This window comes from Centropristis striata, chromosome 8, assembly GCF_030273125.1.
Source record: "Centropristis striata isolate RG_2023a ecotype Rhode Island chromosome 8, C.striata_1.0, whole genome shotgun sequence".
Classification (NCBI taxonomy): domain Eukaryota; kingdom Metazoa; phylum Chordata; class Actinopteri; order Perciformes; family Serranidae; genus Centropristis; species Centropristis striata.
The window spans coordinates 23,576,892-23,592,206 of NC_081524.1; the positions used below are offsets into that span (position 1 = coordinate 23,576,892).

At 39.6% G+C, this 15,315-nt stretch overlaps 2 protein-coding genes across 3 annotated transcripts; both read left to right on the forward strand.

Moving 5' to 3' along the window:
- Window positions 1-8,134: 8,134 nt before the first annotated feature.
- On the forward strand, window positions 8,135-11,598 carry LOC131977005 (homeodomain-interacting protein kinase 1-like). Its single transcript, XM_059340252.1, has 10 exons — window positions 8,135-8,283; window positions 8,698-8,923; window positions 9,173-9,361; window positions 9,501-9,682; window positions 9,854-9,977; window positions 10,485-10,595; window positions 10,733-10,816; window positions 10,913-11,085; window positions 11,214-11,281; window positions 11,374-11,598. Exons 3-10 carry the CDS (start codon window positions 9,179-9,181, stop codon window positions 11,547-11,549), a joined length of 1,101 nt encoding a protein of 366 aa, XP_059196235.1. The 5' UTR covers window positions 8,135-8,283; window positions 8,698-8,923; window positions 9,173-9,178; the 3' UTR covers window positions 11,550-11,598.
- Window positions 11,599-13,232: 1,634 nt separating this feature from the next.
- Window positions 13,233-15,314, forward strand: LOC131976447 (tumor necrosis factor-like). Of its 2 annotated transcripts, XM_059339485.1 has the most exons (5): window positions 13,233-14,166; window positions 14,260-14,321; window positions 14,408-14,462; window positions 14,546-14,587; window positions 14,815-15,314. In XM_059339485.1, exons 1-5 carry the CDS (start codon window positions 14,145-14,147, stop codon window positions 15,264-15,266), a joined length of 633 nt encoding a protein of 210 aa, XP_059195468.1. In that variant the 5' UTR covers window positions 13,233-14,144; the 3' UTR covers window positions 15,267-15,314. The 2 variants fall into 2 exon arrangements, with proteins under 2 accessions (XP_059195468.1, XP_059195467.1); XM_059339484.1 differs by lacking the exon at window positions 13,233-14,166 and having other exon boundaries at window positions 14,188-14,321.
- The last annotated feature ends 1 nt before the right edge of the window (window position 15,315 follows it).

The window sequence follows — 15,315 nt, forward strand, 5'->3', positions numbered from 1 at the left end:
AACTTAACATGTTCCAGCCAGATATGAATCATAAACATGTTTGATTTGCTGTTATGATAGCATATTGCCATATTCATTTTCCACAGATACACCCCTTGGCCCCATAACATCTGGGCCTCCCAGTCCTTCACAGTACTTCAGCCATTCTGAACGTGGTCATTACACAATATATTCTCAATCAATCTTCTCAATCAATATTCTCTTATACTTCTTTCGAAATTCATTCAGTTTGTGATCACTTTTGGGCTAAAACAATGTTTTCAACTTATCTCTCCCCAGCTCCAGTGCCTCCAGTGGCTCCAGCTGTCCCTAGCATGCGCCAGGTGTCCACGGCACCTTGGTCAAATGATCAGCATCAGTATATGTTGTTCAATCCAACGATTCGACTGGGGAGGGCGGGCACTGGGCCTATTCCTTGCTCTGGTAAATTCCTTTCAATTTAAAATAGAGAGTTGTGTCTACACAATGATTATAGGTTGAATATGGAGAATGAGCCATCTATTGATCAAGGTAAAACTGTCAAATTTTTAAAAATGAATTAATTCAGACTAAATAGGATTTTTTTCAATGGAATTTACTTTTTTCTTTATATATTTATTGGAATTTTACTCTGCACCCCTCTTCACACCCCATTAAATAGCTTTTAACAAGCATTCTCCATAATCATCCATTAAAAAAATAGATATTAGGAAATTGTATTTAAATACAATGGTCTTTATGACAACTTTATGAAAATAAAATGTGACAATCCTAAAATAACAGTTTTAATAGGTTTCCCTACTCTTTTTGTAGCTGCTGAGCTGCACATCCTGACATTGCTGGAGCACATTAAGGAACAACAAATGCAGCTTGCCACTGCAGTGAACAACCTTGCGGCAAGAATGGGGACCGAAACTCCTGTGGCTGAAATGCCTCATGAAATCAGCCTCCCACTGGCCACCATGCCTGAGGTTGAGGATCTGGAGCAGTGGTTGAGAAATCCAGCAAACGCCCGTGCTAAACAGAACATGGTGACTATGATTTTTATTTTTCCCATCATCCTCTAAAGTTACTTTGTCTTGGCTCTACAAATCTAATCGGTGCTTATATTGTGTTAGTTCTCTGCATATTCAGTGCCACTGTCTCTGTCTATTACAAATAAGTAATAAAAAGAAATGTATAAATAGTATATACTAATAAAGTGCAGTGTGTAAAGTGCGATCGGTGGCAGGAAGATTCAAGATTCAATCCAAGATTCAAGAGCTTTTTTGTCATTGTACAGTCACCTGGACAACAAAAATGTTAAAAGCAACTGCTATGAGATGCACTCAGAGGGAATTAAATGATGCAAAGCTAGTTCAGACAGACGACTCAAGCGGTGCCCATCCTGATCAGCTAATCATCACATGCTCTCCTCCTCCAAATAGGGCGGGTTTTTTAAAACCCCTAGCTTACCTGCTTATCCCTGGCTATGCTGCCGCTGATGTTGCTATTTTCTGCTCTGCTGCTGCTGGGTACATCTCATTGCTGCTGCTGCCCATGATGTTTTGCAAACCCCCCAGCATCCACCTGTGGGCTCTGTCTCTATGATTCCCTGCGGGGTCTGCTTCATTCCCTGTAATGTCTGGTAAAGCAGATCATTCAGGGAACAAATAACTGAGACAGAGCCTGACATCAAACCTGCTGCAGCCATGCTCAAGGATAACTATGCTGTGCCTCAGCCTGCCATGCTTACACTCAATAAATTATTTGTTCTCATTCCAGAGTACCTGACTGAAATAGATTATAAGACAAATAGCAGAATATAAACAACCACAAGAAGTACAAAAATTCTTTATTTAAACGTTAAGTGTTGGAATAAATAAGGCAAATAGTGCATCTGAGAATTTGGAGCAGCAAAGGCTCTGGGGAAGAGTTTTTGGACAGTTTATGAGTATACTTATTTTTGTCTTTTATATGAAATACTTTTGTCTTTGCAGATTTCTGCATTGGGTGCTGTGGGAGGTGAAAACCTCAAGAAGGTGGTATGGAATATCCTCTCCAGGCTGTTTGCCAATGAGACAGCAAAGGCAATGAACTGGAAGGGGATGAATGGGAAGAGGTCCTTTAAAGAAATGCACGCGAGAACCCTGCTGATCAGTAAGTATTTGAATATGAGACACCGTTCTTGCAGGCCTTTTGCAGAAGTTTATTAATTATTTGGTCTGGGGCTAACATGAGCCCAGCCTTGGCCATCTCTTCCCCTAGTAAAAAAAACCCCAAAAAACTACAACTTGTTATTTCTTGTACTGCTTTCTAGCTTTTCATGAGATTCTGTAGATGCTCAAATCACCACCAAACATTTCAATTCTTCAACTAAGATATGTGGCTGCATGGTGTCGAAAAATTGTGTTCTGAAACCAGAACCAGCACGGTGCCCTGTCGGTGTGAAACCCCTATCTGAGGATAAACAGGATAGATAATGGGTGGATGTTGGGGATGCTTATAAAATGTGGCACATTTTTCAACAGGAGCTGTAAGGAAGAATGCTGCTGCCACCAGCGCAGCAGACACACAAATTGATGCGCACGCCATCCGCTGGTTTAATTTGGCCACTGACCGTGGTGGTGGCCGAAAGGAGCGGGAACGGGCCAAAGAGGCATTAACTGAGGTAAATTTTAGATAGAAGTGTTTTTGTTCCAATCTGTCAAGAGCACACAGTTTGAACACTGACAACTTTCTTAACAGACAAAAGTGGGGTATTGTTTTTGCATTACTTGGACTGCCTTGGTGTTACTGACAACTTTCTTCCTGGTCTTTTGTTCGCAGACACCTCCTGGGAATTAGGAGACGATGCCATGCCAACTGCCATGATTTTTTTTTTTTTTTTAACTTATTTTTTAGATCAGTTGTATTGCTGTATTTTGATGTAATAACCGGAGTGTTGAAGTAGCGCATTTTGATTTTCCAATCAAATTCCCTCCATGATGGGCTATTTGTTAATTTGTGTCCCTCTTTAAATGTTTCCTCCCAATGTTCATCTGATATTATAATGTTGGCTTCCAGTTCCCATTTTTCTTTGATGTCTAAGTTGTTGTCATTAGATTCATGTTGTAGTGCTTTATAAATTTTTGCTATAATCCCTTTCTTTGACTTATTCTCTGGAAATGACCACAACACTTCCTCTAATTTAGAAGGTGTCTTACAAATGTTCTCCCATTCCTGGTGTTTTTGTAAATAGTCTCTTAGCTGTAAAAATTTATAGAAATCATTAGCTGGTAGGTTAAAATCTTTCTGGATTTGTGTAAATGATTTCAATGTTTGTCCCTGAAACATTTGGTCTATATATATTAGCCCCTTGGTAGCCCATTTGTTAAATCCCGAATCCATGGTAGATGGTACAAAATCTGGGTTCTTTGCTATTATTGTGGCCCTACTTACAGAATTTGACATTTTCAGCCTCTTTCGTACTGCTGACCAGATTTTCATTGTTCCCCTGATCCATTCATTGCCCATGCTGAGTTTCCTCCGAGCCTTTACATTCAAAAATGGGAGTGATTCTAAAGATACTTGTTGACATGCATTTTGTTCCATCTCCACCCACAATGAATCTTTCTCTTTAGTGATCCACATAACTAAGGCTCTAAGTTGAGCTGCCCAATAGTAGTTTCTTAAGTTAGGCAAGTTCAGCCCTCCCTTCTCTTTCTTATTGAGAAGCGTCTTGTATTTAATTCTTGCCTTCTTATTTTGCCATACAAATTTTGATATGATTTTATCCAATTTTTTTAGAAAAGCTCCAGGAATTACAATGATTGGAACAAGAACAACAGTCTTGGCAGTATGTTCATTCTTACTGTTTCTACTCTTCCCACCAGATTCAACTGCCATGATTTTAATAAGGAAAAAATGATAATAAAAATTAAATGGTTATTTCAACAATTCTGAGTTATGTATTTACTGATATTTATCACAAGCAATTTGACTGATAAAGCGTGGATGACTTGATGATAACTTTGGAAGTCTCTCAGTTTTCCTTGAAAATACTGTAGATCATTAACCTCAGGTACTGTTTCCAATCGAAACTGTTTTCCAAGCTCTCCAAAACAAATGGTAATATCTTTAGCAGGAGAAGAATTTGCACAGATGACTGCTTTAATTAAGAATAACTTGACGTTAATGCACTAAGTGAAATTGTTCTCAAAAATGTTGGGTGTTCTACTGTAACATTTCCAAATGGTAAAGCTCTGCTACTAATTAATAATCTCTACTCTGGTTATTTTACTCTGGTTATTTTGCATATTTTCATTTTCAGAAGGAATAAGTGATAAAATGTGTAATATTATTTTGAATGCAAGATTACAGTAATCTGCTAGCCACAGAGTTATACAGAGTTTTTACTTTTACTAAAACCGGACTTGGACACTGGCCCGAGTCTGGTTGGGAGATGGCACAGCTGTGGCCCAGATTTTAAAAAACGGACCCGTACCAGTATTGGCAGAGGACACTGGGCCGAGTCCAGATGGGAACTGGCCCAGCTGCGGCCCAGATAAAAAAAAACGGACCCGTACCGGTATTGGCCCGTTGTGCCAGAAGGACACCGGCCCGAATCCGGTTGGGAACTGGCCCAGCTGCGGCCCAGATTAAAAAAAACGGACCCGTACCGGTATTGGCCCGTTGTGCCAAAGGACACCGGCCCGAGTCCGATATGCGGATCTGGCCCAGAACTTAAGAAGGGTCTGGGCCAGATCCGGGCCAAATGATTTTTGCTATCTGGGTATGATACACACACTGAACAAGTAATTTCGCGACGGTCCCTAACTGAGGCCTGAGCGCTTGCGGTACAATCTAACGAGGAGGAAAAGTCCGACATAAAGTATGAATATATTGACTATGAACATGAAAATAAACTGAACAATATACACATGACATATGAATAAGAGTATGAATTAAAATAGGGCTACAAAACACACAGAAACAAACTGCAGAAACACTGCACTCACCTCTAAAGGACGCACACAGATATGAAAGGAAATAAAGAAAATATAATCCAAGTATGAAATGAGGTGGAATCCAGATGATGAGCTATGAACTGTAATGAAAGTGTAGATCTAATGGTAGTGTCCCCTGGAACGACAGCAACTCAACTGAGGAGAGCCAGCTTCTGTGTCTCTGATTACCATACCTAATTGATGAAATTCTATTGGTCTAGGGGCCGCATGCACAGCTCATGGTGCAAGTGTGTGACCTTCTGAACACATTCCTTGTCAGAAATGCTCAATTGCATTTTAGTTTTGTTACTGTGCGCTGCAGTGTACACAAAATATCAGGACAAACTGACAATCCAGTGTAAGTAAATACAAAAGCCCTTAAAAAGTCTTTGTTGTGCAACTGGTAAAAAGATTTTTCCCCATTCAGTCACCATCCTGGATGAATAAAGTTTTAACAGCCTACACCCTGTACCTTTCCTTTTTTTTTTACTTCTGACTCCTTGATGCCACAAATAGCAGGCCTGATGACAAGGTAAAGCTAGAGGGCAAACATGACCTAAGGGGCAGTGTATTCACAAAATTAGCCAAAAGATGTCCTTTTATAGTGACAGAAAATCCTTCCTGAAAACCTGACTCTCCTCACAGGCTGAACCATGATGCTGCCACAGAACCGGCACAAGATGCAGGACTGAACCATTTCATGAGGACGCATGAGCTCATTTTGAGTGAATGTTATTAGCACCCGGAAGAAAGTACTGTATTAAGTCGACACATTTAAGTTGAAAAAATTTGAGGTTTTTTTTTTGCTCATGTGAGACATCTATTTAGCTGTTCTGAATGTTATAACTTGGAAAGTAAAGCCTCAGTCAGAGTATATAAACGTATCCCTGTTTGGTTAAGTAAAACAATTTGAGTTTCAACTTTCAACACTTCTCACACTATTTTTCTTATCTGATACCCAGAGCACAACACCTTTACTTTCCATCACTCCCGACCACTTCCTCCAAGTTTCTGTAGAAGCTACCCACATTGTAAACACTATTACCACACACGCGCATTTTAATTTTCAGAAATCATGCTCAGTTGACAATTTTTTATGGGTCCACTCTTTAGAGTGTAGGGATTTCTATGCTTGGATAGCTTAGGGCAATTTGTTGGACCTGCATTTATAAAGTCTAAACAAAATTGATTTACTTACCAAGCAGGGATCTTTGTCATGACTGACAATTTCAACATTAACCTGTCACCTTAAGAAAATACATTATTCGGGGTGCTAATAAAACTAACTGAAATAGACTCTTCGTTCATAAAACAAATCTCTAGATTTTTGTTGTTGTTTTGATTCCATTCTATATGAGAACCTGGACAGCATTAGGTATACATCCTACATGTTTATTAAACCACTTTTTTCTTGACCTCAATGTAGAAAGTAGAGAAGGAGAATGCATCAGAAATTAGAAAAGGACACACATGGGGCTAAGAGAATCATAATTATGGGACAGTGGATGTTATTGATGTGGGTCTGCTGTGGTGAAACTACAGCGTTCTAAATAACTAAAAGCACATCTGAGATACTTAGTCCCGTGCATTTTCATCGGGTTGTTGCATCTCAGGTTCGTAGATTGGAAGCCCAAGAGTAAACACACTGGAGAAAAAAAGACTGGTCTCAACGCAGTCTTTATTTAGGTCACAGGTAAAGCTATGCAGCGCTGGTCTCAGACTGACATCGCCATCACAGGATCCCAGTCAGAATGAGCCCCGATTTCTGTTATAATTCACATTTCCTCTACAGAAGTTGGCCTTACATGCAACCAAATTCTATTGGCCAGTTACCCATGACAGGCAAACAGCTGTCCAAGTGTCGTTTGAAGATTGTGATACACGGTGGGTTTGTGTGTGTGTGTGTGTGTGTGTGTGTGTGTGTGTGTGTGTTTTGTTCTTACAGTCACTTATCCATGAGCTACAAAGCCTAAACATGATAACTGTAGGAACTCAGGTCTGTCTGTGGGAAAGACGAAAGCTACTGTGGAGAAAAACACATTGGCTATCTGCCTTCTTATAATCATTCAGATATAACATATACATTTACAAAATATTACTTTTTAAACTGAGGTTGGAACTGAAAATTAAAGGAATATAAGCTACCAGTCACACAAGTCAACACATACTGATCTACATGAAACTCAATTAGAATGACTGTATGAAAATTGTTATATTTATGCAAGATAGGCATGACATATTCATTTTTTTTTTTACTTGTTAGGGCCAAACTCTAACAAAGCTATTTTTTCATTTTTCTTAAAAAAAAACAACATATGTAGCTGTTCCGGAAGAACTCAGGACGCTCAAAGTGAAGTCGGATCAATGATAGGTATTATGGTTTTGCCAAAAATTTTCTGTTCAAGGCCAAAATTCCAGTCTCTCCACCCATGGCACTGTTCCGGGACATTGACAGTTGGTGGCAGTTAATTCTGTTGATTGCTCTGCTCTGATTGCCTTTCTATCGAAACATGGATTAATACACCGATACACAAGACTTGTGTCTACTGTTTAAAGTTTAAATGGAGTCTCTAGGTGAAATTATGCCGGAGAAGTAGACCTTTAAAAATCTCCAATTATTGTTCTTTTTCGCTCATTTTTTTCGGCCGTCCCATTCACTTCAATGCAAAATTTTTGTTCAGTTTTTCCATAGAGAAAAGTAATAGCACACCGATCCCGATCAAACCGCACGTTTTGATATATAATTTGTCCTGCAACTCTTTGAGTTGTAGGACTAGGAGCGGGACGAAATTGTGTCCAAAAGAGGAAGAAGAAAAAATCCACAGTATAACAATAGTGCTCGGGGCTACTGCCGGTGCGTGTACACTATGATGAGATTCTTCAGAGATTTCAAACAATTAATACTAGTAATGTTATGATACTATATTATATACAAAGAGCACACCTACAACAATTATTCCTTTTCAAGTATTTATTTATACAGCAACCTATGCCCTTTAACCTCAAAGCGCGCGTGTGTGTGTGTGTGTGTGTGAGCGTGTAATTAAAATCACATAAAGTCTCTGTTGGGATTCACTAGGTAGATGTTGGTTTATATATATATATATATATACACACATATATAATTATTATTATTATTGATTCATTATTTACACAGCATAATGATGTTCTGGAAATGATGTCATATAGTCCCGGAATCATCAGAGCCTTATAGTTCCAGAATCACCAGAGCTCTGGTCATTTTAATGAATTCCACTGGACAGACAACACGCTTTGGATCAAGCTCTTAGCCTAAGAAATCGACTTTCAAATCAACTTTTAACCCAACTTGAGTAAGGTAAGTAAATTTACTGTTTTCTTTGATTTTGAGCTCCTTAGATCCTTTTTTCTCTTAAAATCAGTAGAGGAAAGAGGAGAGAAAGATATAATTAATGTCTAATTAGCCACTCATTAAAAGTAGCCACCTGTTTTTCTTTATTATCAATTTAATTGAGGTGAAAGATCAGAGAAATTATCTTTTTTATACAAAAATGTCTAATAAAACAAATGAAGTGATTGTGTCAGTACAAAATGTAATACCCAGTTAAGTCCTATAATTAGTGTATGTAAAATTTACCAATTTTACCAACCTGACATTCAATGAAGTCTTAACAAACTAATTAAAGATGTGCTCAATCAGTACTCGCCTAACACAACTTGAAAAATCTGAAAAATAAGCATTTCCTCTCATTTATTCTACCTTGAAATTCAGCTATGAAGTCCATCTATGCTTCAAGATGGACCTCTCTTCCTCTTCCTGTTCTTCATCTTCCCCTGAGTCCTATTTAAAACGCCAGATCCCACTCCACAAAGGCTATAAGTATGTGCAAGTTCATGGCGAAGGTGCATTTGGAAAAGTGGTCCAATGTGTAAAAAAAGACACACGGCAGACTGTGGCCATAAAGATTGCCAGGTGAAACAGCAATCTAGACGAAGAGGTAAGAAACGCTTCATTTTGATTTCACAATTGCAAAATAGACATTTAAAAAAATGTCTGTGGTATGTCATAATGGCTATGGCTGATATTTACAGCCTACACCGTAGCACTGTGAACCTTACACTCAGTAGTAGCCTGAAATTTAAGCTGTTTGACAGCAAACTATGCTTAGTAAACATTTTGTTCTCCAATTTTCCAAATATCTCACAATTGATCTTATTTTCATATCAACCTTGTCATGTCTCCCCAGGCACACATGCTTTCAGAACTCATGCATCACAACATGGACAAGTTTAACATTGTCAAGTTTCATGACAAGGTTAATATAAATAATTCAGTCGGTTTGGTGTTTGAGATGATGGACATCACGCTTCAGGATTACTTACTGGACTTGAACGGCCCCATGCCTCTGGAGAACATCCGAACCGTCATTCAACAGGTATGTCATCAGAGAGCTCCGTTTGTTCTGAACTGTGGTCCACTCTGTAACTTTTTCTTTTTATGTGAAGTTGTTTAAACAAAAGTTTTCTATAGAAAAATGTAATTCTCAATATTGTAATTGTTATTACTACTTGCAGTTGGCAACAGCATTCAGTGGACTGAAGAGGATTGGTGTGATCCATACTGATGTGAAAATGAACAACATCATGATAGTGGATCAAAAGAGGCAACCATTCAAGGTTAAACTCATCGACTGTGGCTTGTCAATTTTCAAACATCAAGCCAAGACGGGCAAGGTTTGCCAAACACCTTTCTACAGGTAATAAAAAGCACTCGTAATTTTTTAATCAAAGAACTCTTGAACTGAATTCTACCTGCTGTAATAGTGTTGGGACTGGTGCTATTATGTAGTTTGTAACTACAAGTACATTTTTATAGTTAAAAAAAACAAAAAAATAAAATGTTTCTAATTTTATTCAATGCTTTTCAGGGCTCCAGAAATTATGCTGGGACTCCCATTTTCGGAGGCGATAGACATCTGGGCTCTGGGCTGCGTGATGGCAATCATGGTCTTAGGCTTTATGCTCTTTCCTGGACGATTTGAATTTGACGCTGTAAGTAACTGAGAAAATCTAATATATATCGTGGCTCGCACACACGCCATTATACATACACATAAGGTTTTCAGTTTTAGAAAAGACTGCAGTTTCTGTGGATTTGTGTTATAAAGCCATTGACCTAGGTTAAGGGCAAAAAACTTCCTGGTAAGACATTATAAAAGACAGTTTAAAAAGTAAATAAATGTTCATAAATGCCAGAAGTGAAGTAGTTATAAGGGTCACGTGACTACCGCAAGTTATGTAAAAAATTTAAGTTACGTTCAAAAACATTTACTTTTGATTTCACACGGGATGCAAACCTCGCTCTCCTGGTTGAAAGTGTGCTGTTTGTGTGAAGAGGAGATTCTGCCATTTTAACTTTGTTTTGCCGTCAATGTGTGGGAGAACAGGCTGTTTTTAAACCTGGATTCCAAAAACAAAATGTGACCTTTTATAAAATTTAAACAAAGAAATGGAATGGACATTCCTACTTAATATTTTGATTGTGTGCTTTATCTCCAGCTACGATACATCATCGACCTTATCGGTCCACCACCTGACCATCTCCTTGATGCTGGTGGGAATTCCAAGTTGTTTTTTAAGAAAACAGATTCCAATCAGTGGAAGCTGAAGGTATAATACACATTGTTTGACTTTAGTTAATTAATCTGTAACTTTAATTGTCCTTTTAGGATAAAAGTTTTTTCTTCAGTTATAACACTTAATCAGCTAAATTTATTGACATACGTGTATGTTCTTCTATCTTTTAGACACCTGAGGAGAACTGGGAATCAGCACATTGCTCCACGGATGAAAAGTTCTACAAGTTCCGTTCTCTGGATGAAGTTAAGAAGGTATGTGGTAAAGTAGCCGTTAGTGACTTTTGTTCATCTTCTTATCACGATTCACCAAAAAAAAAATCACGGTTATATTTTTGTTTCAAAAACTAGATGCGTCTGGAGGAAAATAACGAGACGGAAGCTGAGGACAGGGAACAGTGCATTGAGCTGCTGAAGGCAATGCTGACTTGGGATGAGAAAGAGAGGATCACCCCTGATGAGATTCTTAACCATCCCTTCATTACCAAGAGCTACCTCAGGAGCAGCTTCCGCCCCAGATTCTAGTAAGTGTGTGTGCATGTGAGCTCTTACATGCTTTGCACAATAATAATCACGGCAAGGGGGGTGTCCTGTTTGTTAGCTAAAAACTAAACCGTGTGACTTTATCTTTAATATCGCTTCACTTTGGAAGTCTGCAACCCAGATCAGGACACCAAAGGCCATCAAGGAAACCCAGGATGGATGCAACGACGAGAACAGGTTTGTGTTGACTCATCCTTCATTAACAAAGCTACTGATTAGCTCTATGATCAATGGCATGTAATCAATAATCGTATGTTTTTACTCATCAGAACAAGTGACCAAGTGTCATTTGCAGACCCTGAGAACAGAATTCCCCTGTATAAACCATATGGACTGGACAGTGACATTTGGTAAGATTATTATCTCTGAACATGACAGAAGACAACAATTGAGCCATCATGTAAGCAGATTTTTTGTAGATGATGAAGCAGGACGAATACACTAACTCTGTGTGCATTTAAATGTGTAGTCCCCACAGTGACACAGCCTACAGGACCCACACGGACCTCCCTCCCACCACCTTTGGTAAGATAATTAATTCTGAATTGCTAAAATATTCCACTTGTTGTTTAATCTGGGTGTACTTAATGTTTGTTTTTTTGTATGATCTTCAGACGACAACAAGAGAAAGAAAAAGAAGAAAAGCCGCATCAATCGCTTTTTCTCGTGGATGAAGAGGAAGTTCAGCTCTAGCCACTGCGAGGACAACACACATAATTAAGTATTTCTACAGGTTTTAAAAAAAAATTTTTTTAGCAAAACACGTGAGAACCTTTTCTCAAGTGTGCTGCTAAAAAAACCCTTTGTGGTTCTCCTTATGGGCAGCATGGTGGCTAAATGAGTAGCATTGTGGCCTCACAGCAGAAGATCCTGGTCTTTTCTGTGTGGAGTTTGCTTGTTCTCCCCATGTTTGCGTGCTCTAATACTCTAATTGCCACTTAATGTAATATAATACAAAATCTTAATTTAATTGGCTATTGTGAATTAGCACAGGAAGAATCTGGAGGTTATGCATATAAACAATGTTCCTTGAAGGAGGGAAACAAGGTACAACACATTAGTATTAGAATTGCGACCTCACAAGACCAACCTGGAGAAACTTACATCCCCAAATCCCAGTTAATATTGCCCTAAACTCAGATATACGATTAGTTGCATCTGTGACCATCTGGTTCTAAACATTAGTATTTTTCGGATTTGCAGAATTACAGATTTGCCAGTTCCCTTTCAGTTGGTACACTCGGTCCTCGTGAGACCAACCTGAAGAAATCTTTTCGTCACGCCTGTCAAGGTCAATGAGACTGTTGCAGGCCAGGGAAGTCCCACCTTCACTTAGGTCTATACAGACCCCCGTACAGTTTCATCTCCTCAGTCTTTTTGCACTTCACCTCGCATTACCTGACAGAGCAGAACCCTCACTATCAATTGAACGGTCTGACTGGAGGTGAGCTAGCTCCATACCCTAGGCGTAGCTATCAAGGCCTAAGGCAGTGACTTTAAAGGATGGATGGACAGTGGATTTAAAGGATGCCTATTTCCACATAGCAATCCTACCGAAACACAGGCAGTTGCTGCGCTTTGCTTACGAGGGCACAGTGTACGAATATCAGGTTCTGCCATTCGGTCTGTCTCTTGCTCCCAGTGTTCACAAAATACTTCAGGTTGGTCTCGCGAGGACACAATCTCCTACTAATGTGTTGTACCGAGTGTACCAACTGCATGCTAACCCCTAGCTCATAAAACAATTAAGCAGGTGTTCGGGTGATAAGTAACAGCGTGACGAGTAAAGATACCATGGCTCATCACTGCAAAATGACCGGGTGCCCGAAGAGTAATATTAATATTAAAATACAACATTATCAGATACTTCATGTACTTACTGAACAGTGTAACCGTTAAAAGTTGAGATGTAGCTCTATCTTCAGCAGACCGATTGACACGCAGCAGAGCGGTGTTGTACGGTGTAGGGGGGCGACGTTAACACTTGAGGTGTGAAATACAGGATCGGAGTTTAGAGTAAGAATTTAGGAGTTAATATTTAAACATTTACACTTACAGGTTTGATTTAGTGACACTTCCTTTTTACACTCGGTTTTGACAACAACTATTTCCAGAGTATAATTAACTCTACTAGTGTATGTCTAGTTTAACACCAAGAATTCAACTCTTCTCAATTTGCTGTGTATATATATATACACACACACACACACACACACGTGCGTAAGCGCGCACACTCCTCCAGATACACATGTTTCATTAAATCAACCTATGCCCTTTTAATTAAAGGGCATAGGTTGCTATATAAATAAATACTTGAATAGGAATGCTTGTTGTAGGTGTGCTCCTTGTATATAATATAGTATAACATTACTAGTATTAATTGGTTGAAATCTCTGAAGAATCTCATCATAGTTTACACACACCGGCAGTAGCCCCCGTGGCCCTTTCAGAATTTCCCCAGAGGAAATTTTCTAGTTTTAAATGTTGTTGCTGCAAGTAATCATAAAGAATTGTAGGCATGAGCTCCTTTCCTTCCGTAAAGGATGATCCAGTGTACCCTTTACTAAAAGAAGTAAGAAAGGACGCAGATGCATGTTTCCTTATCATTTAGGGAATAAAAATAAAATAAAAAAAGAGTATTTGACCACAGCCCTTGATAAATACAAGTCCAACACAAATAAAATAAAAAATGCATTAAATTATTCAGTTGATGGTGAAACGTATGTGCCCCCAGTTAATGTATATCTTTTTTTTAAAGGCAGACTCTTGGTAAAACTCTACTAAAGATACTTTTTCTTCCCCAGGTCGCTCTGCTGTCTCCTGCACTGTCTCCACCTACAGTGTGATATCACAGGAGTTTCCCCTCTGCAGAAGCAGCTGCCACAGCATAAATACTACAAGCTCTGTGGCAGAAGTTCACTCTTGACACAACAGCAACACAAAGAGACAAGTATCACCACAGAGCACAGCATCCAGCCAGGAGTGGTAGATTAAACTGCAGGCAGTGACCACTTCAAAGATCAGGGTTACTCACAGAATTATGGCCTACATAAATGCACCAGGTGATGAAGAGATGGGTCTTAGAGAGAGAATGGTGGTACCAAAGTCCTCCAGAAGGCTGGTATGTAAGGTGTCTGTGGTTCTTTTCTTTGCAGCCCTGTATTTAGGAGGCATCCGCCTTTTCACTTGTTACGTGAGCTGTAGACCGGAAATTAGGGTAAAGAATTTTATTTTTTAAAACAAAACAAATAAGGACGTTTTTGGGTTTATATTTTTAATCAATCTGTTTTTATCTCTGTACAGGCAAAAACAAACCAAACAGAAGTGTTAAACAAGACTGACACTGCTGAGAAAACTGGTGATTATATGCATGGGCATGAGATATACTTGAGTCTTTGTGGGTTATTTCAGACAAGCTCACATTTGTCTTCCTCTCCTCAGATCGAATCGGCAGCAAAGCCAAGGCAGCCATCCATTTAGAAGGTGAGTCATAGTTTACTGTGATTTGGTCCTAATGGGCTCACAATCTCTTTCTCCTACTTGTGGAATGTTTGCAGTTGGTCGAGCACGATAAGGAAGTTGCAAAAGTTATTCATCAGCTTCAGTCAACCTGTGATTCCACTTTCTGATTTACAGAACTGTTGCCTATCAAACCGCCTGTGGAGAGAAAAACCAAGGTGTTTCAAAGTGCTTCTTCCTGCTGATTCCAGGTTTCTATGATTATGACGTAAACGTAAGCTTTACGCTGGAGTGGAGAATCGGTCAAGGCCAGGCGTTCGCTCAGGGCGGCTTCAAGCTGCGGAAAAACCAGATCGTCATCCCACAAACCGGCCTCTACTTCGTCTACAGCCAGGCGTCGTTCAGGGTCTCCTGCAGCGAGGAGGAGGGGGCGGGAAAATGCCTCACACCTCTCAGCCACAGCATCTGGCGCTACTCAGACTCCATCGGCGCCAAAGCCTCGCTGATGAGCGCCGTGAGGTCGGCGTGCCAAAACACAACTCAGGAGGACAGCTACAGCGACGGACAGGGCTGGTACAACGCCATCTATCTGGGCGCAGTGTTTCAGCTGAACAGAGGAGACCGACTGTGGACGGAAACCAACCAGCTAGCAGAGCTGGAGACCAACGAGGGCCGGACTTTCTTTGGTGTTTTTGCACTCTGATATGACTTTTCTGCTGTGAAACTAAGAAATGATGACGCTCTGCACTGTG